The sequence below is a fragment of the Schistocerca gregaria genome, chromosome 1, assembly GCF_023897955.1.
Source record: "Schistocerca gregaria isolate iqSchGreg1 chromosome 1, iqSchGreg1.2, whole genome shotgun sequence".
In the NCBI taxonomy this organism is placed as follows: Eukaryota; Metazoa; Arthropoda; class Insecta; order Orthoptera; family Acrididae; genus Schistocerca; species Schistocerca gregaria.
Window position 1 is genome coordinate 870,925,956 of NC_064920.1, and position 26,245 is coordinate 870,952,200.

Here is a 26,245-nt window from a genome sequence, read left to right on the forward strand (position 1 = left end):
AACTTACGAAACAAGCTACATTCATAGTTATGGATTCAAAAGGAGCAATTAACGAACTAGGACTGGATCTTTTTAGTGCTTTGGGCTTCAGATTTCAGGAAGGAGCGAATCGAATTTGATTTTTCGAATGGGAAGTTAAATCAGCTGTTGCAAAAATATGATGACATTTCTTCCAAAACAACAAGCAGTACAAGACACACATTACGTTGAAGCCAAATGCGGCGCCTAAATTTTACAAAACATGCAACATTCTTTTTACATTAAAAGGTAAATGAAAGCAGGAACTCAGCCGTCTTCAACAGAATGACGCTCACTAACTAGGACTGCGTGACGGCCTCAGAGCGAATGTACGAGTAACTCCATCTTGAGCTCAGGAGGGTGGGATAGTGGCTGGTCGATGAATTACAAGAATGCTTAGCAACAGCCATCATTTTGATATTGCTTTATTAGGCAACAGTTTCGACGTTCCAATCACATCATCTTCAGCCCTGTACAATCGAGTACAATCAAATCAATGATAAACACATAGTAGGATGAAACTTGAAACTTCCTGGCAGATTAAAACTGTGTGCCCGACCGAGACTCGAACTCGGGACCTTTGCCTTTTGCGGGCAAGTGCTCTACCATCTGAGCTACCGAAGCACGACTCACGCCCGGTACTCACAGCTTTACTTCTGCCAGTATCTCGTCTCCTACCTTCCAAACTTTACAGAAGCTCTCCTGCGAACCTTGCAGAACTAGCACTACTGAAAGAAAGGATATAGCGGAGACATGGCTTAGCCACAGCCTGGGGGATGTTTCCAGAATGAGATTTTCACTCTGCAGCGGAGTGTGCGCTGATATGAAACTTCCTGGCAGATTAAAACTGTGTGCCCGACCGAGACTCGAACTCGGGACCTTTGCCTTTCACGGGCAAGTGTTCTACCGTCTGTTGGTAGAGCACTTGCCCGCGAAAGGCAAAGGTCCCGAGTTCGAGTCTCGGTCGGGCACACAGTTTTAATCTGCCAGGAAGTTTCATATCAGCGCACACTCCGCTACATAGTAGGATGTCCCACCTAGTATTACGTGAACAAAATAACTGACACTTATTAAAGTACATATGAAAAATAAACAGTAATGAAGTGAAATATTTAGGTTATCTTTCATTACCTATAATGAAATATATAGAATGATCATACAACACAATATGCATACATAAAACATATCAAATGGTTCAAATGGCTCTGAGCACTACGGGACTTAACATCTTAGGTCATCAGTCCCCTAGAACTTAGAACTACTTAAACCTAAATCCGTGACCCCGCCGGGAATCGAACCCGGGAACCCGGGCGTGGGAAGCTAGAACGCTACCACACGACCACGAGATGCAGGCAAAAAACATATAATTCACCTTACAGGAATAACTGTAAAACAGAAGTGTCAATATAATGCATACAGTAGTCCTATATATTCATTGCTTACAAATGTATGAAGGTATAAGTAACAAGGATCTATTATGGAATAGCGCCAGATATCTAACATAAAACTGTAAGAAACTATAAACATCTTAGACAAAAGTAACATATTAATAACCACAGGGGAAAAATAACTGTGGTAGTTCATAACTGGCAAAGGTCGTAAAAAAAGCTATTACTACTACATAATACGACAAAAGAAACCAAATAGGCATTAGTGTTATAGACCATAAGATTAGAATCAGAGTAATGAAGTGTACAAATGTCAAAGAACTATAACTAAAAGTGAAGTATGTCAGGTATTACACGCATAGATATCTTGTAACCTGTAGATGAATGCACCGTTAGGAATTAACTCATGAATTCAATGCGATACACAAGCCAAAAGTAATAGTGGCAATCTTATACAGCGTAACCAGGACATCCTTATTCATTTGTTAGCAAGTGAGTAGCAATAAGAGGGTCCAAACAACAGATAAAATGTGAATTAAAGACATATAGGAAACATTTGAGTAGCGAATCGAATATACACTACTGGCCATTAAAATTGCTACACCAAGAAGAAAGGCAGATGATAAACGGGTATTCATTGGACAAACATATTATACTAGAAGTGACATGTCGTTATCTTTTCACGCAGTTTGGATGCATAGATCCTGAGAAATCAGTACCCAGAACAACCACCTCTGGCCGTAATAACGGCTTTGATACGCCTGGGCATTGAGTCAAACAGAGTGTGGAAGGCGTGTACAGGTACAATTGCCCATGCAGCTTCAACACGATACCACAGTTCATCAAGAGTAGTGACTGGCGTATTGTGACGAGCCAGTTGCTCGGCCACCATCGACCAGACGTTTTCAATTGGTGAGAGATCTGGATAATGTGCTGGCCAGGGCAGCAGTCGAAGATTTTCTGTATCCAGAAAGTCCCGTACAGGACCTGCAACATGCCGTCGTGCATTCTCCTGCTGAAATGTAGGGTTTCGCAGGGATCGAATGAAGGGCAGAGCCACGGGTCGTAACACATCTGAAATGTAACGTCCACTGTTCAAAGTGCCGTCAATGCGAACAAGAGGTGACCGAGAAGTATGACCAGTGACATCTCATACCATCACGCCGGGTGATACGCCAGTGTGACGATGACGAATACACCCTTCGAATGTGCGTTCATCGCGATGTCGCCAAACACGGAGGCCACCACCATGATACTCTAAACAGAACCTGGATTCATCCGGAAAAATGACGTTTTCGCATTCATGCATTCAGGTTCGTATTTGTGTACACCATCACAGGCACTCCTGTCTGTGATGCAGCGTCAAGGGCAACCGCAGCCATGGTCTCCGAGCTGATAGTCCGTGCTGCTGCAAACGTCGTCGAACTGTTCGTGCAGATGGTTGTTGTCTTGCAAACGTCCCCATCTGTTGACTCAGGGATCGAGACGTGGCTGCACGATCCGTTACAGCTATGCGGGTAAGATGCCGGCCATCTCGACTACTAGTGATGCGAGGCCGTTGGGATCCAGCACGGCGTTCCGTATTACCTTCCTGAACCCACCGATTCCATATTCTGATAACAGTCATTGGATTTCGACCAATTCGAGCAGCAACGGCGCCATACGATAAACCGCAATCGCGATAGGTTACAATCCGACCTTTATCAAAGTTGGAAACGTGATGGTACGCATTTCTCTTACACGAGGCATCACAACAACGTTTCATCAGGGAACGCCGGTCAACTGCTGTTTGTATATGAGAAATCGGTTGGAAACTTTCCTTATGGCAACACGTTGTAGGTGTCGCCACCCGCGCTAACCTTGTGTGAATGCTCTGAAAAGCTAATCATTTGAATATCACAGCATCTTCTTCCTGTCGGTTATATTTCGCGTCTGTAGCACGTCATCTTCGTGGTGTAGCAATTGTAATGGCCAGTAGTGTAGAAAGATTATATCACGCAACTGAAACGGGAAAAAGGCTAAAAAACTAATACTGTAGTCTACCAAGTCCTCAATCGAAAAAGACGTGGACAAAAGAAATGAAGTATGTCATGTGAAGCAGGGTCAGCGTGTCCTAAACAGCGAGGAGTATCGCCGTAAGTAATACTAATTAACACTGATAAATGTAGTTAAAAGATAAAACGAAGTAAAATGAATGTACTATAGTTATAACAAATAGGCGCCATCCTCACTCGTTACCGGACAAAGCCTGTAAAGAGAAACCGCCTTGAAAACGCTAAAATGAGGCAGTATAAAAATATGTAACAAATTCACATAAAAAATTGGTACTTAGCCTGTGAACATTCTGCGGAAATTAAGTGAAACTATAATAACAAAAACTTCCGAGCGAGAACTGTACTATAGTATCCTGAAAGCAGTAACCTGATAAGATGTTTTCGTAAATTTGCAATGAAGGTGAACATGTAAATCATGACCTAACAGAGAACATCCAACAATAGATAGTACTTAGGAGAAGTATGCTATTCAACTGAATCACCATGAAAGCGCATCCCAACAGAACTGTTATGAAAATCAGCGGTAAATGTGCCCCTAGAAGCGGTCGCTACAGACTCTATTGGTTGGAGCGGGTCGTGGTACTCCGCTCCTTGCCGCTACGTGTGGCCCCACACCCGCATTCCTACGCGCCACCTGCAGCACTGTAGGACAGATTCGGAATATTGTTTGAATCCTTTCACGCATTAGACTGCGAGTATACCTACTTGCTCTGAAACTAATAATAGAGAAACGACTAGATAAGAACCTGAAAACATACATAGCTTTCGTAGATGTAGAGAAAGCCTTTGATAAAGTTAAATGGGATAAGATGTTTGAGTTACTCAAAAAAGTAGGACTAGATCATAAAGATAGAAAAATGATATGGAACGTGTACAAAAACGAGACAGTAGTTATCCCTGGACGGACAAAACAAGAAGAGGTGCAGATACGGAAAGGTGTCCGACAAGGTTGTGCACTATCCCCTGTTATCTTTAACCTATACATTGAAGGGGCGCTGAAAAAAGTAAGGTAAAATTCACAGACAGGTGTAGTAATTCATGGCCAACGAATAGATATGATACGATATGCCGATGATATGGCTGTCATGGCTGAAAACGAAGAAGATCTCGTAGTCTTACTGAATAGAATGGATAAAGTTATGGGTGAAGAATATAATATGAGAATTAATAAAGCAAAAACAAAAGTAATGGCATGCGACAAAGAAGATCAAGTGAAAGTCCAAGTTCATGTAGGCAATGAACTGCTGGAAGAAGTTGATAAATTTACTTATCTGGGCAGTAATATTACCAGGGATGGAAGGAGCAAGGCAGAAGTGAGAAGTAGAATAGCTCAAGCAAAGGCTGCTTTTAAAAAGAAGAAAAACATATTAACATGTAAGAGCATCAGCATTGAAATCAGTAAAAAGATTTTTGAAATCATATGTGTGGAGTGTGGTATGCTATGGGTGTGAAACATGGACTGTTGGGACTGAGGAAGACCAGAAGCTAAATTCTTTTGAAATGTGGTGCTATAGACGCATGCTCAAAATAAAATGTATCGACAAGGTCACTAACGAAGTGGTTCTGGAAAGAGCAGGTGAGAAGAGAAGCTTCTGGAGTTTCATTGTTAAAAGAAGAGTGCAATTTACAGGTCATCTACTAAGAAATAAAGGACTCCTGAACACAATCATAGAGGGATATGTCGAGGGAAAAAGTCCAAGAGGAAGACCACGACGGAGGTACATGGGTCAAATCGTGAAAGGTGTGGGATGTGACACCTATAAAGAAATGAAGAGAAAAGCTGAAAGACGCACAGAATGGAGACAAGCTGCCATTGTAGCTGTTGCAAACCAATCTTTGGATTGACCACTGCAAAGAAGATATCCACTGGAGCGGAATTTGTGAAAAATGTTCAAATGTGTGTGAAATCTTATGGGGCTTAATTGCGGAGATCATCAGTCCCTAAGCTTACACACTACTTAATCTAAATTACCCTAAGGACAAACACACACACCCATGCCCGAGGGAGGATTCGAACCTCCGCCGGGATCAGCCGCACAGTCCATGACTGTAGCGCCTAAGAGCGCTCGGCTAATCTCCCGCAGCTGGAGCGGAATTTGTCGTGGAGACAAGGGGAGGGACAGTTACATAACAGAAACACGAGACATTTCAGACGAGTTGGTAGGTACAGTGTACTCACGAGGAGGAGTAGAAGCGGGCGGCGGCGGCGGCCTGGACCCTGTTGATGGAGCAGACGGTGACGGCGGGGAAGGGCACGGAGGACAGCGGGTGGTGCGTGGTGGCCACCGACGTGGCCGTGGGCGTCTCGCTCGCAGTGCGCCACAGGTCGCGCATGAAGAGCGCCGCGCCCGTCAGGCTCGCCAACACCCCGCCGGCCCACAGCAGCCTGGACTCACATCAGGAGGCGCGTCAGGGGCAGCCCTAGGTGAGGCAGCGAGTGCTGCATCGACAGCGGCTACATCTACAGCCACACACATACTTGGCAAGCCACCATGCAGTGTGCAGCGAAGATAATTCCTGTAACACTGATGTATATGTTTTTTCTATTCTTTTGTAAAGCCTGTATTACTACAAATGTTATCTGTATTATTATGTTTTAATGGTGTTTTCTGTATCTTTGTAATTGTATTCTCATGCTATAAAATTGTAATGGACACCAGTTCAGCAAATTAAGTAACTTGTAAGCATTCATTTCAGTGCACACGTTTCTGTTGGTCATAGTATATGCACAATATGTGAGAAGTTGGGACTGTTAGTGCTTGTACGAGTGGGGATAATTCAACAAGGGACTGGTTAACAGCATTGCTGGTTCTAAGAACAATTCCAAAAACTTTGTAGGTGCACAAGTGGTGCTTTATGGACTTGCTATATTGTCCGCAAGACTCTTCGATGGCGATTGTGCACCTGCACAGTCACAACAGATGGCTGCTGGTCGTCTTTACTAGGACTACAGTGGGTTTGCTTCTTTGATGGCCCATCATTACCATTATTTCTACAAGGACTACAGTGGGTCTGCATCTTTGATGGCCCACCAATACCATTATTTCTACAAGGACTACAGTGGGTCTGCATCCTTGAAGGCCCACCAATACCATTATATCTACAAGTACTGCAGTGGGTCTGCACCTCTGATGGCCCACCAATACCGTAATCTGTAACAAGACTACAGTGGTCTGCTCTGTGATGACCTACCTACCAATATTCTTCAAAACTTCGACTGACTCTGCTGTGGGTTTGCTCAGTTGTGGCCCATTACCTGTCTGCATGTCAAGAGTCAACACTGTCTTTCCCTTGGAAGACAACACTACTTCTTCAAGACTGCATGGAAATCCACTACTTCCGTGTGCATTTTCTTTTACTGCTCAGACTCTGAGAAAAACACTGCAATTTTGCTGTGATGAATGATCAGGACTGCCTTTATGGACTGTGAGAAAATTTTAGCTTTTGACCAGTAGTGTATCAATAAGTGTGTGCATTTGATTTCTTTGCTATTGTAACTGTGCAAAAAATTTAACAAATGTGTATTGGCCAGTGCCCAAAACAATTTGTAAAAATTTTTGTGGCGGGCATGGGGGCCATGTAAGTAGGCTGTTTAGGTTCTTATATTGGTAACGCCACCGCCACGTAGCGCTCTGTATGAAAATCACTGACTGCGCTGTGTGCAGTCTGTAGCTGGGTGGCATTGTTGGAATTTGATATTGTAGTGTTGCGCAGTTGGCTTTTAACACCGCGTAGCGTAGCACAGTTGAAGGTGAGCCGCGAGCAGTGGTGCATGTGGGGAGAGAGATGGTGGAATTTTGAGAGCGGACGATCTAGCCGTGTGTCCATTAGAAAGAGTAAATTTGTAATATTCGATTATATATATATATATATATATATATATATATATATATATATATATATATATAATGACTTTTGAACACTATTAAGGTAAATACATTGTTGGTTCTCTATCAAAGTCTTTCTTCTGCTAACTATGCCTATCAGTAGTTAGTGCCTTCAGTAGTTTGAATCCTTTATTTAGCTGGCAGTAGTGGCACTCGCTGTATTGCAGTAGTTCGAGTAACGAAGATTTTTGTGAGGTAAGTGATTTGTGAAACGTATAGGTTAATTTAGTCAGGGCCATTCTCTTGTAGGGATTATTGAAAGTCAGATTGCGTTGCGCTAAAAAATATTGTGTGTCGGTTTAAGCACAGTCATGTTTAATTTTTGTAAGGGGACGTTTCACCAATAGTGACTGAAGCTGAAGTAATGAATTAAAATTTGTACAAAGGCCGGAACGTGAACTGTGGTCTCCTACTTACAAATCATATATGTTGTTCACTATATCACTCTGGTGTGCTGGGTAACAAAGCTGCATTGAATACGTTAGTCCAGTGCTTTCCTTAACACACCTCAGACCATCTCGGTTTCCCCTTCTTAAATCCTCAGAGCTGCCTAGGCTTGCCGATATTCGTATAGCACGCCAAATTGGAACATAACGACGAAACCTTGCCCGTACATCGATTGATCAGGTGTAATTACATTTTCCTGGACACGTGCTGAGTCTCAATTTTATCGACAATACTGATGATTAAAGAAGTGGAGATCAAGATGGTCTGAGGTGTTAGAGAGGGCACTGTGATAGAGTATTGTATGTAACAGTGTTAGCCACAATGCAACGGTTGTTTGGTGGATAGCAAATTCCCAAGTAATCAGGAGATCCATGTTCAAGTCCTGGTCTTTGCACAAATGTTAATTCATTACTTCAGCTTCTACCCCTACTGGAGATAATGTTGAGACTCAGTACGTCTCCAGAAAAAATGCAATTACATTTCGTTTCTAGTTCCACTCGCAAATAGAGCAAAGGAAAAACGGCTATCTATATGTCTCCGTATGAATCCTAATTTCTCTTACCTTATTTTCGTTGTACTTACGCGATGATGATGACGATGATCCTGTTTGGCTTGTAGGCCGCTCAACTGCGCGGCCATCAGCGCCCGTACTAAGTCCCAATTTTTTCACTCTCTAATTTTTTTGACAATCCAATGTAGCCACTGTCATGAATGACGATTATGGTGAAATGATGAGGACAACACAAACACCCAGACCCCGGGCAGAGAAAATCCCCAATCCAGCCTGGAATCGAATCCAGGACCCTGTAATCCAGCCACTACACCACGAGCTGCGGATTTGTCCTTACGCGAAATGTACGTTGGTGACAGTTAAATCGTCCTGTAATCAGCTTCAAACGCTGATTCTCTAAATTTTCCTCGAAAAGAATGTCGCCATCCATTCACGGATTCGCATTTGAGTTCCCAAAGGATCTCTGTAATCTCCTGTACCATATAAACACATGCCCTTAATTCTCCAACAACTCCTATGACTCAGCACCATGGTAGTGCTACGTCTTCCCCTTCTCATTGCCTAATATAACCCAAACTGGAACAATTTAACCTTACCCTGTTCCAGGGCTTCAATTAACTTTTAGTCTACCCTCAAAGTACCAACATCCTTGCCACGTCTTCTTATGTGATAATCTGCCCACCACCCAATATACCATTCTAGTGCTGTCAGAAGTGAAACCTACCATGAGCAAGATCACGTATTAAAGAAGTCATGTCACATACCAAATCTGCTGCATATCCTTTTATGTGAGCATGATCACCAGTCAAATTTCGACTTGAATGAATGGCCACCGGAGAACTGCGACAGAGCGCAAAGTTTATTATACAGTACTGATGGGCACAACATGCTCGAGATCGATAGCTGATTCCCATGCCATAAAATCTGGATACTACTCCCAAATATCAGCTTCTTCCAACTACACAGATAGGGATTGCTTCACATCACGCCTCCCAATACTGCAGCCCTGCTAGCACCGAATGTGAGCGGCATTCGTCCCATAGCCACCTCCACACTTGATGTTAAACGCTTTTCTCCCTGCAGTCTTCCTCTGTCGCACCCCTCGTTCCCTCTATGATTCACTGTATGCCACACACTACTCCCATATGTCCACGCTGAGGCTGGCTCACTGGTCCTGTTCCAGCCCCCTACTGCTTGTCCCCCTCAGCTGTCAGTCTCCGCATCGTTCTCTACCCTCCTGCTCCCCTCTCCGTCTCCAGCCTATACTACCCCTGTAAGAAGGCTGTTTTTTATGTTGGTAACGCCACGTAGCGATCTGTATGAAAATCACTGACTGTGCTGTATGCAGACTGTGGCTGGTTGGACTCATTGTTGGAATATTCGCTTGTTTAGTGTTGGGCAGTTGGAGGTGAGTGGCCAACAGTAGTGAATGTGGAGAGAGAGAGATGCCAGAGTTTTGAGAGGACGATTTGGACGTGTGTTCATCAGAAAAAGGTAATTTGTAAAGATGGAGGTCATGAACTGATATATCATGACCTCCATCTTTACAATGACTTTTGAACATTATTAAGGTAAATACGTTGTTCGTTCTCACTTGCTAACTATGCCAATCAGTATTTAGTGCCTTCAGAAGTTAGAATCTTTTATTTAACTGGCAGTATTGGCGCTCTCTGTATTGCAGTACTAACGAAGATTCATGAAATGTATAGGTATTTGTTAGTCAGGGCCATTACTTTGTAGGGATTATTGAAAGTCAGACAGCGTTGCGTTAAAAAGTATTGTGTGTCAGTTTAGTGATGATCAGAATAAGTAACGAGAAAAGTGCTTCAGTACGTTGAGTTTTACTCAGCTGTCTTTGTATCAAATAATGTAGAAGTTTACCAGCACAGTAATTCATAATGTTTCTAAGGGGACGTTACACCCCTTTTGCACCAGACTGGAGTGCCAAGAGATCCAGTTGGTCGAGACAACATGGGCCTGTTTTCTATTACTGTTATCTTTATTTAAACGTTAACACATGAACTACAGATGTTAACACCACTTTATTTCGTCCATGACACAAATAAACCCAAAGGAAAATACACACACCAATAAAGGTTTGTATCACCCCAGTTTCCAGAACTCCTGAGGACTGTGGATATTTTATCACAGACATAGTCCCTTTGACTGTTCAGAGTTGTCACTAATTCCGCCCAAAGATGTAAACAACTATGCATGAGCAGCGCCTATTAGACGGAGGGGGTTCGACTGCCGATCAGTTCCAGTTATTCTACCAGGAAGGAGGTACACGGTTCGAGTTGTCTGTAGTACAATCATACCTAGGCGGTCAATACCGCGGTTCGATCGCGTCCGCATTGTTACTGTGTGCCAGGAAGGGCTCTCAACACGGGAAGTGTCCAGGCGTCTTGGAGTGAACCAAAGCGATGTTTTTCGGACATGGAGCAGACATAGAGAGACAGGAACTGTCGATGACATGCCTCGCTCAGGCCGCTCAAGGGCTACTACTACAGTGGATGACGGCTACTTACGGAGGAACCTTGACAGGAACGCCACCATGTTGAATAATGCTTTTCGTGCAGCCACAGGACGTCGCGTTACGACTCAAACTGTGCGCAATAGGCTGCATGATGCGCAACTCCCAACGTCCATGGCGTGGTCCATCTTTGCTACCACGGCACCATGCAGCGCGGTACGGGTGGGCCAAAAACCATGCCGAATTGACCGCTCAGGATTGGCATCATGTTCTCTTCACAAATGATTGTAGCATATGCCTTCAACCAGACAATCGTCGGAGACGTGTTTGGAGGCAACCCGGCCAGGTTGAACGCCTTATAGGGGTGGCATTATGTACGGTCGCCGTACGCCGCCGGTGGTCATGGAAGGCGCCGTAACGGCTGTACAATACGTGGGTGTCATCCTCCTACCGATAGTGCAACCATATCGGCAGAATATTGGCAAGGCATTCGTCTTCATGGACGACAATTCGCGCCCCCATCGTGCACATCTTGTGAATGGATTCCTTCAGAATAACGCCATCTTTCGACCAGAATGGCCAACATGTCCTCTACACATGCATGGGATGGACTGAAAAAGGATGTTTATGGACGACGTGGCCCACCAATCACTCTGAGGAATCCACGCCGAATCGCCGTTCAGGAGTGGGACAATCTGGACCAACAATGCCTTGATGAACTTGTGGATAATATGCCACGACGAATACAGGCACGCATCAATGCAAAAGATGTGCTACTGGGTATTAGTGATAGCGGTGTGTACATCAGTCTGGACCACCATCTCTGAAGGTCTCGCTGTATGGTGGTACAACATGCAATGGTGGTACAACATGCAATGTGTGGTTTTCATGAGCAATAAAAATTCCGGAAATGATGTTTACGTTGATCTCTAATCCAATTTTCTGTGCAGGATCTGGAATTCTCAGAACCGAGATGATGCAAAACATTTTTTGATGTGTGTATAGCCGGCCGCTGTGGCCGAGTGGTTCTAGGCGCTTCAGTCCGGAACAGCCCTGCTCCTACGGTTGCAGGTTCGAATCCTGCCTCGGGCGTGAATGTACGTGCTGTCCTTAGGTTAGTTAGGTTTAAGCAGTTCTAAGTCTAGGGGACTGATGACCTCAGATGTTAAGTCCCATAGTACTTAGAGCCATTTTAACCATTTGATGTGTGTATAATGGATACAATAACATCGTCTGTATCCAAAGAGGTACAAAAGCTCAATGCGTAGGCTACATTAGACCTCTCATTATGGTGCGCAGAATGACTCCATTCTGTACCTTTGACATCCAGGCCTTGTTTTTTGTTAGGTAGCTTCCGAAAGGGCAGTGTCAAAAAACTTACAAGGGAATGGTCAGACTTGTCAAGCCGAAACATGTTTTGCTTTTCTTAGCACTGTTATTTAACTGTGCAAAAGGTGCGTATGCAAAATTGTAGCTGCTGACATGAACTGGAAGTCACCTAAAAAAAATCACAAACATTGCTCTGTTTCCTGCTTTGCGCTTGCAGTGACGGCTGGCCACCCTTGGAAATGGCATGGTCGGGAAGTGGAGCGTCTTATCGCGGTGTTCACTAAAGAGGAGGATCGCTGCACGGTTTTGGTGGGAAGAGGAAACGAATATTCGTTTCTGTGGCATGCACTTCCTTTTAATTTCTGGTACGTATTTCGAAACATACCGTCCTGAAACTAGTTAGAGATGTGAAAGATGTTCTGTACAAGTTCATCTATACTCCGCAAGCCACTTTATGGTGAACATTCAATCTCCCCTCACATGTGATGGCGAACCCTGTAAATGTTTTGCTCCTTTCCATGGAGATATACCACAGACGCCAAGTGAAGCAATCAACAGAAAACACGCGTGAAGACTATGTGTTGTGCGACATGGTTGTTAAACTTGTAGACGAGCATGTAAATGGCGCAGACATGTGGCTAGAAACAACTGAAACACTCGATATTGCAGGCTGTGAATCTACAGACGGCGAAGACACCGACGAAAGTTGCACTCATGAAGACTCTTGGAGTGATAGTGCCACGTACCATCATCAGTTATCTCCGAAAGTATCACCAGCAACTACAATTACCTTATCAGACAAGGAAAAAGCGGTGACTTATTGGTTGAACGAAAGTGGTAAGAAATGCCTACGTGTCAGTACTGTTCAAAATAAGTATCACTTTGTCCGCTCTGAACGTGAATTGTATAGACGGAAAAAGGAAGTCGCTGGACGACCTAAGAGTCGACTGGAAACTGCGACGGATATAAAAGCGCGACTTTTTGAGCTATTTACCGATGCCAGACAACAGTCATTTAGTGTCAGTGATACAACTTTGTGTGATTTGGCGTTAGAGATTGCCAACGCGATAGGCGCTAAAGAATTTACAGATTCTCAAAGTTGGAGTAGTCGCTTCAAAAGATCACATAAAATTGTTTCAAGGAAAATAACAAAATTTGTATCGAGAAACAGGCCGGAAAATGAAGTGACACAAATCGAAATGATAGAAGCTATTCTTAAGAGTGCAAAAAAAATATCGCTAGTTTTAGTGAATCGTACAATGCAGATCAGTCAGGTTTTCAAAAAGAAATGCGTGCGAAAAGAACACTGTCATTCAAAGGGGAAAAACATATTGCGCAGGCCACGACTGCACTCACCTATTCATACACTGTAATGCCCATAATTAGTCTGGATGGTTCATTGCTGCCTAAACTATATGTGTGTCTTCAAGAACCAAGTGGACGGTTTGGACCACGTGTCAAAAGAACAACGTTCTACGCAAACAATCTTGTGGTAGACGCATCGAAGTCTGGAAAAATGGGAAATGAAAACGTTACACTTTTCATGCGTCATGCTTTTCTTCCGTTCTGCGGCAACAGACCTCTTCTCCTTCTAGATTCGTGGTCAGGTCATAAAAGGTCTGATTTATTAAAAGCTGTTTTTCGAGCCCACCCTGACAAAGAAGCAGAGATACTACAGATTCCACCAGACAGGACGAACGCAATTCAACCTTTAGATAGAGAATTTTTCCGTCAGTTGAAGGCATTTTATAGAAAACTAACAGAGAAAATTATTGTGTGCAGATCACTGCAATTTCCTGTCTACCACCGTGACAATATTCTCAAACTGCAACCGGTAGTACATTATCAATTTTCCTCCCCACGGTTTCAGAATTTGGTTAAATACACGTGGCACTCCTCGAAATATACTGATACTAGGCCTATTCATTCCTATCAGTTTTGTCTACGGACATCTAACAACGTCTGTGATTCGCAGGGCTGTCATATGTCGACCTTTCTTGCATGTTCTTGGTGCACAAAAAACCTATGTTTTGAACATTGTATCAATATTTTTGCGGTAATTACAAGAAATAAAATTTGAACGTATTCTAAACAGTATATTTATTTGTGTCTATTTCATAGCTATTTGGAAAGGATGTTGTAGATAACATATCAGCCATATTTCTCAATGAATGTTTAACTATCATACGATCCCTTTCACTGGGGGAATCAGCTCTCTCACTGCTGCGGCTAGAGAGCGGCGCGTAGCTAACGCCACCTTGTCCCTAGATGGCGTTGGTATAACGTAGCGAGAGAGGTCAGGGTTGTACAAGAGGCAGTTATAAGCGCGGAAACCATACGACAATAATGTCTTACTTCATAAAATTGTTTACAGACTTCCAGGTCATTTCAGCAGCTAAAATTTTGCATGCAGGCTTCTTGCAACGTTAACTCACTGTGGTAAAAAAAGCAACACAGGTTTCGACATGACAAGGCTGACCATTCCCTTGTTAGTGATATTTTCAGAGTTGTTAATGTGCCAGCTGAAAACTCATCACCGCAACCATAAGGCAAAGTGGTTACCCTTAGTCCTTCATTGTTGAAGAAGTCTTCTGAAACTTGTTTTGAGATCTACAGTGCTTCACTGCAGTTTGATTCTAACTAGGTAAGTAGGCATACTGAGTGTGATAGTCATTTATGATTGCTTTTAAAGCATATATTGCTATTTTGATGTTCTTCATTAAGGTCGTGTTCTTTCAGTACAGCCTCGGTGGGTCAGGCTTCAGTCTGAACCAGTTGGTTCGAAACTAGTCACCAGACGTAGGAATTGCAACTGTGACAGATTTGTTAATGAAAGCTCCATGGAATGTCAAAAAAGTATCAACAAAATGTTGAAACTGAAAAATGATTAGAAATGATTTTACTAGTTGTGATATGCCTTCATTTTCATCTATGCTGTAAACTAGTTCATCCAACCTGTTGTATAGAGCTTTACACACATAAAGAACTGTCAGAGCTGGAGGTTACATCATGTAACAGAAAAAATTTCTAGCAATAACTGGAATTTAAAACAATCTTTTAGTTTTTAATTATTAACCAACTAGCCACCAAACAATGAGAAGATGTATACTCGGGGAAAAAAGATTGTTGTAATATACAGTTTCTGTGTGACGAATGTAGGGGAAGGTTCTATCAATAGGCAAGCTAAAGAAAATGTGTAATAGAATCCTTGGATATTGTGATAAAAACTATTTTATTTTCAACGTTAACTTGAACCTTACTTTTTACACTTCACTATAGTAAAACACAAGACATAATTATTCACCTTTAATGAAAGTTCAAATTAGAGTTTTGCTGAAAAAAAGTGCACAAGCTGGAAATAATTTTAATCGTTGTTGGGCACCAATTAACAGTTACATGAGTTTGCGACTCTTTCTTCTTATGATAAACTTTACATGCAAATGGAGCATCTATATTTTTTATTTGTACTTACTTACATGTAGGACGAGGAATTTACTTTGGATCTTACACTTGAAATCAACGAAATGTTTTGACTTTTTCAGTTTTTCGCTTGTAACTTGAATGCGATGAATCATACAGAACTTTTTTCCGGTACCAACATGAAAGAGCATAAAGTTTCGTGTAGAATGACCCACTTTAAGCTAAAATCGGTTCAGCGATTTAGCCACAATCGATCGCCAATGATTGACATCTACACCAACTTCGTGGAAAAGTGCATTATGCTCGTGTTACAACGGTTTACATACAAAAAGAAAAAGGAAAAATGTGTATGGGGCAGCAAGCCTGTCGAAAATCCCCGTCGTGGAGTGGTGTGTGACAAGGATGCTGCGGCTTCATGATAATGCTCGTCCCCATACGGCAAATATCGACGCAGAAGTTACGCCAACGCAAGTGGGAGACACTCGCGCACAGCCCCACGGTCTTCATCTCTCTCCAAGCAGTTATAGCGACTTCTATCCCTTACAAAAGTCCTGGAAGGATTAACGACTACTATCAGACGAGGATGTGCAGCAGGTAGTCACGGACCTCTTCACGCAGCAGGGCACGGTGTCTTATCAAACGGATATCTTCAGCCCGATGCGTCGGTGGAATGATTGTATCAATGTTTACGACGATTTTGCCTGACTAGGTACCGATTCTGGACGGTACGGCCTTCGATCGAAAACTTTTTATCGCCTCTTATTTTTTCGACATCAGCGGGATGCCATTATGCGAGGTAACAATAATTACTCTAAAATGTGTTCTAGCGTCATTGTGAACTGTGATACAGTAATAAAGATGATAACTATTCCAAAAAATGTGCACGAGACATATATTTTGTTCCTCCGCCTGTGAAGTGCAGCCGGCCGCGGTGGTCTCGCGGTTCTGGGCGCGCAGTCCAGAACCGTGCGACTGCTACGGTCGCAGGTTCGAATCCTGCCTCGGGCATGGATGTGTGTGATGTCCTTAGGTTAGTTAGGTTTAAGTAGTTCTAAGTTCTAGGGGACTAATGACCACAGCAGTTGAGTCCCATAGTGCTCAGAGCCATTTTTTTTTGTGAAGTGCAGAAAGTCAGCACGGGGTGTGATGCTTTCGCACATTTCACGTTGCATAATATTTTCCCATTTTATGGATCACGTCCTCCAGAGCAACGTCAGCATTTACTGGAAAAGCATCCTCCGTCGACCAACAACGGTCAGTCGTGGGCGTATTAGAAGACACCGCTTTCTCCTATAGAATCCTGCGGATAAACAAAATTAACACTACTGCGAATTCTGCCTTAGGCCATTATCTAGTGCTGATAGTATGGCTTTAATCCATGTCAACGTAATGTAAACTGACACACTTGTATGTCGTTGTCAATCCTGTTAAATACTATACTATCAGCCCTTGATAATGGCCTAAGGCCAAAATTGCAACAGCATAATAAGAAACCTGGAACAGTCACTGGCGTAAAGGTGATTTCCTTCAAAAAGTTTTATATGATTGTGAATCCCAGTTACAACAAGTATAAACAAAAATAAGTTCACGGAACGATATGACCTTTCTACATCACGCTATCTTTATATTGAAAGCGCTCGTCAGTCAGTCCGGCCCTAAGTGATCCATTAGATATCACGGGGGTTACACGTATTACACAACAGGAGCACATACCACTGCAGGATTTAATCGCTGTAGTCTGCAGATATTGCAGTATCGATCTTGCTCGTACGGTTGTTGACTTGTACCACGTTGCTGGAACCTACTGTTGGTGTGTGATGGCCATACCAATGGTTTTCAACTGTCAGTCCTTAGCACGCTGATTTTAGCCAGTCTCAGATTCGCCAGTAATCTGATTATGTGTTACGCCGCTCAAACGTTTCACTGTGCCATTCTGCTTTCCTGAGATTGTAGTAGTTGTAATAGTGTGTAGAATTGACACAACACAGACAGAATCTCTATACTCAATATATTTTTTCCCACGAGGAGTGTTATCGGCACCAGATAGTTTTTTTTACTTTCGTGCGCTATCTTTTTCCACACTGATTCACCTTACTTTGTTAGGTAACGTGCTTTTTTAAATATATATTTAATTAGGCTTTTATAATGTGCCGTTGAAGTCTGTTAAAAGCTGTTGACTGACTTCTTCATGCGATACCCAGCACCCACGGTATAGGCGTTTTTGAATTAGATTATCAAATAAAAGTTTGCTTGAATCCTAGTTTTATGAACCCACTCGTAGAGCAGTCTCAAATTTGTGCAGCACGATACCCAGTTAAGTAACATTTATTGACGGCTGCGGCAGTGTTTGATGTGGCAGCTGCGTATGATAGCCGTGTCGCGCCACGTTGTCTCCTTTGGTGCGAGACTGTGAAGGAAATGCTGCGCTGCACAGCGACGTGGTGGCACTCTCAGTACAGTGCAGTAAGCCACATTAGCCGTGTTCGGTCGTTGCTGGAAGGAGGCTTCTGGAAACTGGAGGTACTGAAGGTGTTGTTCTTCGGCTATCCAAGCCAGATTCAATTGATAGTTGCCTATCTGCCGCTCTGTTTGTTTTATACTTATTGTATCACACGTACAACTTTTCTATGTTGTTTATACTCGTATATCATGCGAAATCTCTAGCAGATTCGTGTAATCTAGTAGTTATGCAGTTTCCCAGAGTTCGATCAATTATTCGTCAAAGTTTTCGTCACAGTTCTCTACCTGTTCATCCCGTAACCTGTTTCTGTCTATGGAGTAATACTGAGGCTTTCTTATCCAATATACTGACTTACTGAATATGGAATCCATTATGTTTGATTTTATAGTACTTTTCACCTTAATCATCATTCCTGCTGTACCTATATCAAGAACAACGGTCCCAGCGTTTTCAAAGCATTACACCCGATTCTGTCTACAAGTCTAGCGCTCAGCCATCATTGGTTGGTCATCAAACTGTCTGTTCCATAGTGTTCTCGAGAACGTCTCTAAAACAGTTCAGAAGCGTGTGTGTCTCGTCCGCTCATTGCAGAGCTATGTTCCATCCAGTTTGTTAACGGTTATCTACGTTTCAGCACTCTTTATGCCACAGCTGTGAAAAATACGTACTAGTGAACTGAGGTTTCCTCTGAATCTTGGTGCTACATCTGCAAACGACCTACCGCAACGTTTCAACATCCTTCATGGCACAGCTGTGAAACATACGAACCAGTGAATTGAGGTCTCCTCTGAATCTTGGAGCTACAACTGTAGACGACCTACTGCAATTTTTATGATTGATATTTAACGGTAATTGAGCCATTTTGCATGTAATTTCATTTCCTACCTCAACTATTTAAAGGTTTTCTTACGTTATGAAGAAACATAGCTTGTCCACTCACCAGACATAGCATCTGTTATCAGTATACCAATCTATTGCTTTTGCTGACTTGTGGAAATGAATAGTATGCCAGCCTGGATGCTTAGCTGAAGTACTTCAATCTCTAAGACGTTTCTCCAAATACACTCTAAGCGGAAAAGAAGAAGACGCACCACGAAGGAATTATCCAAATGGGACGGAAGTAAAATGGCACCTCAGACCATCAATCCTACTTCTCGAGCCGTATGGGGGGTGACACTCAGTTTGATAACCCCACCGCTGTACGGGACGTTTCCAGGCATGTCTTCTCTGGCCATCGAGGTTCAGTTCAAAGCGAGACTTATCACTGAAGTCAGTTCTGTTCCAGTCAAGGTGATTCTAGGCCAGAGACGTGTCTGGAGACGTCCTGTAGAGAGCTGGGATACCAGCCTGACTCTCCAGCCATACGGCCCGACAACCAGCAATGATGGTCTGGTGTGCCATTTGTTTTCAAAGAAGGACTCCTTTGGTTGTCATCCGCGGCACCCATTCAACACAGCGGTATTCAGCTATATTCTGCTCCCAGTTTTGTTGCTGTTCACGGCAAGCCATCCTGGGCTTATATTTCAGCAAGATAATGCCTCTTCGCACACGGCGAGAGTTTCTACTGTTTGTCTTCATGTTTGCGGAACTCTTCCGTGGGCAGCAAGGTCTTCAGATCTCTCCCTAATTGAGAAAGTTTAGTGCGTTATGGGCAGGACCCTCCAAAAAGCTCGGGTTTTTGACGACATAACGGAAGCTGGCGCAATATCCCTCGCGAAGACATCAAACAACTCTGTCAATCAATTTAAAGGCGAATAACTGCTAGCATAAGGCCCGTAGGTGGAGAAACGCGTTATTAACTTACTCAGTATGTCAGTATACGAAGCTCTTGCTCTTGAATAAACGATCCAATTTATCTGCAATTACGTCATTTGTTTGTCTTTACATGTACGTCACATGTACCGATTTCCGTCCCTTTCGGAAATTCTTTCGTGGTGCTTTTTTTGGTGTACTTTTAGTGCTAAGTATTAATGTCTTAGTGTATTTCTTTCTTTGCAGCTTCATCCATCCATCCCAGCTGAAAAGTATCCTAGACCAAAGAGAATAAAAAGACCATAAGGTGTGATCGTTCCCCACATTGTCAGCTCTTAGTACACTCTTAAAAGCCCTTAGAAATATCCTGCAACTTTCAACCGTATGTCATAATTCTGATTTGTCGCAACCTAGATAGTCAGTGAGTCAGGACTAGACACTCATTGTTAATTCTAAGAAGCCACACTGATTACAAGAGTGAAATTAGTATCGACAACATAAGCACAACGAATCAATTTCGGATTTTGTAAACTCAGCGGCTACACACATAGGAGATCATCAATGACGGGGTTGCGTCTACAGAGAGAATAAGTTCTCTGTTCACTTAAGTTGGTTAGGAAACAACAAGCCTCTACGCTTGCGTAAGTGGTATATGTGCTACGCTTCCATAACTGAAGTCTCTCCAGTCTTTACCACGTTCCGCAGAACGTAGGAGAAATTTAAAGCAACAGATGATTATTTCTGCCAACATTTTGCTAGAACTTTATCTACGCTGATACGTGTCTTTAATGTTCCTCTGTAATAGTTCTTCTCACCAACTGCTAAAACCACGGCTCTGATAGCTGATGCTGGAGGCTGAAGATACAAGGAACTCGATGATCACGTAAAACCGTAGACTTAAGATCTCTTCTTGGGCTTTATAGGTAATTTCGGGCCACCTGTTCCCCCGCTGCATTCAGCCAATGCTCAGTTTGTCTGCTTCTGAACAGCGCGTAGAGCGCATTCACACCTAGAATTGCAAACCACAGACATTCTTCATGGAGTATCCGTCCAGGCAATTCGTATCTACTAATCGACAAGCGTTCGCCAATAACCAGTTGTCAAATTAATTATAAAAAGAACCGACTTCACATTGCGTTGACGGGAAGAAGTAATCATATAGCGTACCTCATTCACATTCTCCTACCGAGAGGGGTGGCGCAGAGGTTAGCACACTGGACTCGCATTCAGGAAGACGACAGTTCCAGTTCGTCTCCGGCCAGTCAACTTTGGGTTTTCTGTGATGTTACTAAATCGCTTCAAGCAAATATCTGGATGGTTGCTATAAAAAAAGGTCATGACCGCTTTCCTTCCCCATCATTAAAGAAACATCCGACTTTGTGCTCCATCTCTAATGACTTCGTTGTTGTCGGGGCTTAAAATGCCAGTGTTCCTTCCTTGTTACCTTTCTTCCTTCACTTTAGTGTGCGTTACTAGTAGGTCGACTGTTCGGTAGTATTTCCATATTTTGCTCGCATTGTAGCCCGCCTTTCTACTTATGTACTCCAAACATGACGAAGCTTATAATCTCCTTTGCGCATTATTCCTAGCTTTCTCCTCTAGCTTCAGCTTCAGTAGGCGACACTTTTCTTCTGCTCGTTAATGGATTTTTCTTTGTTTCTCAAGATTAACATAAATGCCTAATTTTTACAGTGATCCGTCCACTCTGAATTTGATGTTTTGCGGCAAAAGGAAATGTAACCAAACTGACTAGTTCACATTTCATGTGTTAAAAAAATCCCTCTCTGAAAGACCTGTTGTGCTGGGTGGACGTTTTTTTTATTTTACGTCAGATGCGCCGTGTTAATGCCTTTCCTAGAGAAGAAATTCTTACACTTTGGAACAGTGGCCGTCTTAGAAAACGACTTAATTGTGAGTTACTATATATGCGCTAGTTTTCATGCGTACGAAAATATTCAATAATTAACAATAATAATAATAAGAAGAAGAATAACGGTGTCGTATGACCAAGAGGTATAGTGAAAGTTGGTGCCTGGGCCAAGAGCGCCTGGTGTTCGCAGGTAGTCATCCGTCCAACTACTAACCGGGTCCAACGGTGATTAATAAACCCGCTGAATGTTTGGTAGAGACCACGATCACAGTGGTGAGATTAGAAAATGGGATGTAGCTTGCGATATGCAACAGCTATGTTGCACTATGAATCCCAAGCATAAACCTAATCGGTTGTACTTTGAGTTGAAATGGGTTTCGATAACTACACAGTATTCTGCAATGGCACCAGTGTCCAAAGTTATAGTTACTCTCCATATTATAACGAGTATTACGTGCACTGGATCTTTACAAAAGTATTAGAATATCTTAATCCAACGAGAACTATTAATGTACTTTTTTACGTATTTCACTTTAAAAGATTTAAACTCCAACAGTATATATTAAGTTATGCAAAGAAGTACGCAGACATGTCAATTCTTACCTCTCAAACCAGTGGACGCCATCCTCCACAACATATTTCAATCCATGAATGCTCGATTCTTTCAGGTAACTCTTAGTAATGGTTCTCCATGTACTCTCCGCCTATAAAAAAGGCTAATATTGAGACACATAATAAAATTATGGGATACTTATCGATTCTTTTGCAAATCAGAGACATAAAATTCTTAAATCTTCTCCACTATACATTACGTGTGTACGATCAACAATGTTTTCTTCCTCTTTGTCAGAATTTGACCGTGGAGTCAGGTAGAAAACCGTCCATTCACGATTCAGCAGTATTGACTCCGCAGGTGGATGTAATTTCTGTCGCTACAAACGTCAGCTTCGTTAAAGCGACAGAGTAACGTGTCCCACCTTTTATGAAACTTGTAAGATCTGCTCTGCGTATATTCATACACAGATGGAAAAAAATAGTACACCTTTTAGTGGTTTGCATTTCACTCAGGATTTACTGTTGCATCAGTGCATGTGGAGCACATGAAATGATTACATTTACAAATCAAAAGCACAAGCGGCTCTGAGGTACCAGGCATCAACCCATGCCAAAAAATCCATATTAGTACATGGGCACCGACGCAGGTGATAATTATGGCAGCCAGTCGATCGTACAGATGGCGAATACCGTACTGGGATACGTTATGTCACGCCTACTCGACCTGTTCACTTACTTCTGTGAGAGTTGTTCGTTGATGAGCCGCATGAATCACTCCTTGTCCCATCATATCCCACACGTGTTCGATTGGGGACAAGTTCAGTGATCAAGCTGGCCAAGAAAATGGTTGCACGTCTTGCAGAGCACACTGAGTTTCACAGGCAGCGTGTGGATGAGCATTATCCTGTTGGAACAACACAACACCATCCTGTTGCAAGAACGGCAAAAGAACGGGTCTAAGAACATTTTGCACGTTCCGAGCGCTGGTCAACGTTCCCTACAGATACATCAAAGATAAACGAGAGAGCCGTCCGCTGTGGTCGAGCGGTTCTAGGTGCTTCATTCCGGAACTGAGCTGCTGCTACGCTCGCAGTTTCGAATCCTGCCTCGGGCATGGATGTGTGTGATGTCCTTAGGTTGGTTAGGTTTAAGTAGTTCTATGTCTAGGGGACTGATGACCTTATATGTTAAGTCCCATAGTGCTTAGAGCCGTTTGAACCATAAACGAGAGTTGTAGGTTGTCGTACACCAGACAAAAACGCTTCTGATGGCTCTAGTGTTTCGTGGACGAATGCAATCTACGAGACAGCCCTCACTAGGTCTTCGTCTTACGCGCAAACTACCATCATTTGCGTCCAGGCAGAATCTGCTTTCGTCGCTGAAGACCACTGCGCGCCATTCCATCTTGCAAGTGATCCTCTGACGAGCCTTGCACGTCAGTGTTGTGGCTTCAGTGGACGACGGGCTAGAGGTGCCCGTGCTCGCAGTCCCACTGCAAATAACCGGTTCACGACAGTTCGTGTTGACACGTCTGGGCTCACAAGCTCTCTTATCTGTGATGTGGTAGCTGTACGATCTGCCACTGCTGCCCTTAAAAGACGAGGATTCTGATGGGCGTCTGTGCTGCCTCGAGGCCCAGAACCTCGTCTAACGGTGTGAGAATGTTCACGTGACCACTGATAAGAGCATCATTGCACAACTGGCGCAGAGCGTGCAACTTGTGTGACATTTCACTGAAAGGAGCATTCCACCATTCAGAGGGTCACAATTTCATCCCTTGCAAGCTCGTTCAGTTTTCTGTGGGAGGAACGAGTGTCTCTCCGTGGCTTAGTTGCCTGCTTGCATCACACGTTTACACCACATTGAGCCTTCTGGCTGTGAGCATTCTCTAGGTAGACAGATGGAGCTCTGGTAGCAATTCTGTCACGCTATCTGCTGGCAGACGACGTTGAAACCATTATTAGTACATCTACTATCCTCCAGGTCGCATACCCTGTCATAGGATAAAAATCGACGTCATCTTTTCAGGTGTACTAATTTTTTCCTGCAGTGTAGATTACCTGCCTATTAAATCTTGTTAGTTAATCCCAAAAAAGTAAGGAACCAGCACAGTTTTTGCTAGACAAGTCAGGAAAGTTGGTCAGAAATTGTACTCAAAATTTCTTAAACCATGAACTCAAGTTTTCTCGCAAAATAGTGCCTTAGGTAATCGATTAAATGCATAGGTATGAACTCCCCCACCCTCACCTACCTTGGACTCATCATTGACCGTCATCTCACCTGTATCCCTCATCTCTGCTCTATACAATCCAAAGCCCACAACCACCTCTGGCCCCTCAAACTCCTCTCTGGCCAGACATGGGGTTTGAACCTCTCTACCGTCCTCCACACCTTCAAATCCTTAATCCCTACCATCCTCTGTTATGCCAGTCCCGCCTGGATATCCACCCCCCCCCCCCCCCCCAGATTCTGTAAGTCCCTCCAGATCCTCAAGCGCTATGCATTCCACCTCGCCTTCCATGCGGATCCTCCAAGACCTGATTGCTCTCCCCCATCTGCTCCTATTCCTCGAACATATCCGCATACTGTACAGCTCCCGCCGCATTGATCCCCTCATCCCCTCGTTGCTCCTCTCCAGCCCCCGCCCTCTTCTGCACCTTCACTGTTGTTCCCTCCCGAACCTCCATATCTACACCCTTCATCTCCTTTCTCATGATGGTTTCCATCAAATCCCCCTCCCAGATGATGCCCTCTCTTCTTCCACTTATCCCTCCTATCCACTCTGATCCTCACCTCCCCCTCGCTTCCCCAGTCCTTTTTCTGCGCCCCATATCCCTCCCTCCATCCTATTTCTTCTCTATGTACCTTCTCTCCCCCCCCCCCTTAAGTCCTTTTGCATTTCCCTCCTCTGCCTTTCCCCACTCCCTCTCGCGTCTGCCCAGCCTCTTATGAGTCCTCGTCCTCCTTGGGCTCCTTCCCCCCTCCCACCTCTTCGTTTTTCCTCTCCTTCCCCTTTCTCTTTCCCATCATCTGTCTAGGTTTCCCCCATCTGTCCTCTGCTGTAGTGTGTCATCTTTGTGCCAACTTTTTAGTGCAGTGTTTTAAGTGAGCGTTCAGTGTTGTGCGTCTTTTCCAAAGTGTTGTGAACAGAAATCCCGCTGTCGCTGGGTGTGATTTTTATATCTCTTGCGAAGAGAAACCAGGCTGTCGCAGAGTTTTTTAATTGTCTGTCTATCATTTTACCTGTTTGCTACCTGTGTATTTTATTAGCATTGCCAACCTCTGTTCTATGTTTTAAGTTCCAAAATTTTCCGCCATTTTACCATTTAAGTCACCGATTTTATCACCTGCTTTTGTTATTTATTATCGTCATTTCTTAAAAAAATTCTGTAGGCTGAAGAGCGGCGTACTAAGCTGCTGCCAGCCCGCCCCCTTCGGGGTAGAGGGGGAGGGGGGAATAAAATCTCAATAAAGTAAAAAAAAAAACTGGTACGAACAATACAAACATTTTAGAAGCTTTTTCTACTGAGTAATCAACTCGCCTTATAGTGAGACTATAGTATTACCTTTTTGTTAGTAGTTACTGGCTGTTTCTTGTAAGGCTGCGGCTGCGTCATAAATTTTTCAGGATGCATGGATGACAGGCGATTGCTCCGCAGTAAATCCTGTCAAATAAATGTTATATCAGCAGGCACAAGGGAAAAGTTCTTGTTTTAGCTTAAATGACATTAATACAGCGAACTAATTTGGCGAGTGGCAGTATCAAATTTTGACCGATTGCAGAACAACGGGAGTAGACTGTGTCTGGTTTTTTTTAGACTAAAAACTAGAGAACAAGCAGTAACTGCGTAAAAGGAACTTGCTTAAATTATGTACTTTATCTGAAGAAAATATTAATCATCTTTGTAAAATTGGAGACACAAGAAACCTTTTACGTTAAGGTCAAGCAAAGTTGTCGGAAAGGCAGAAGAATGGTGTAGGATGCAGACTGATGGACTGTATTGAAATACTAAGTAGTTCATCCGGAGACTTACATGCCAGTGACAGCTGTGTACAACCTAGAAATTTTAAAAGCTTTGT

The 26,245-nt window shown here is 43.3% G+C and overlaps 1 protein-coding gene across 1 annotated transcript in view; it reads right to left on the bottom strand.

The window, feature by feature from the left end:
• The window catches only part of LOC126279474 (pickpocket protein 28-like), a 108,254-nt gene extending 82,454 nt beyond the window's left edge, over positions 1-25,800 (bottom strand). The window contains exons 1-3 of the mRNA XM_049979684.1: positions 25,732-25,800; positions 22,214-22,314; positions 5,640-5,846 (exon numbers count right to left, since the gene is read on the bottom strand). Of these exons, the coding sequence (XP_049835641.1) occupies positions 5,640-5,846; positions 22,214-22,314; positions 25,732-25,800 (377 nt within the window). The remainder of the gene's footprint in view (positions 1-5,639; positions 5,847-22,213; positions 22,315-25,731) is intronic.
• Between the last annotated feature and the right edge of the window lie 445 nt (positions 25,801-26,245).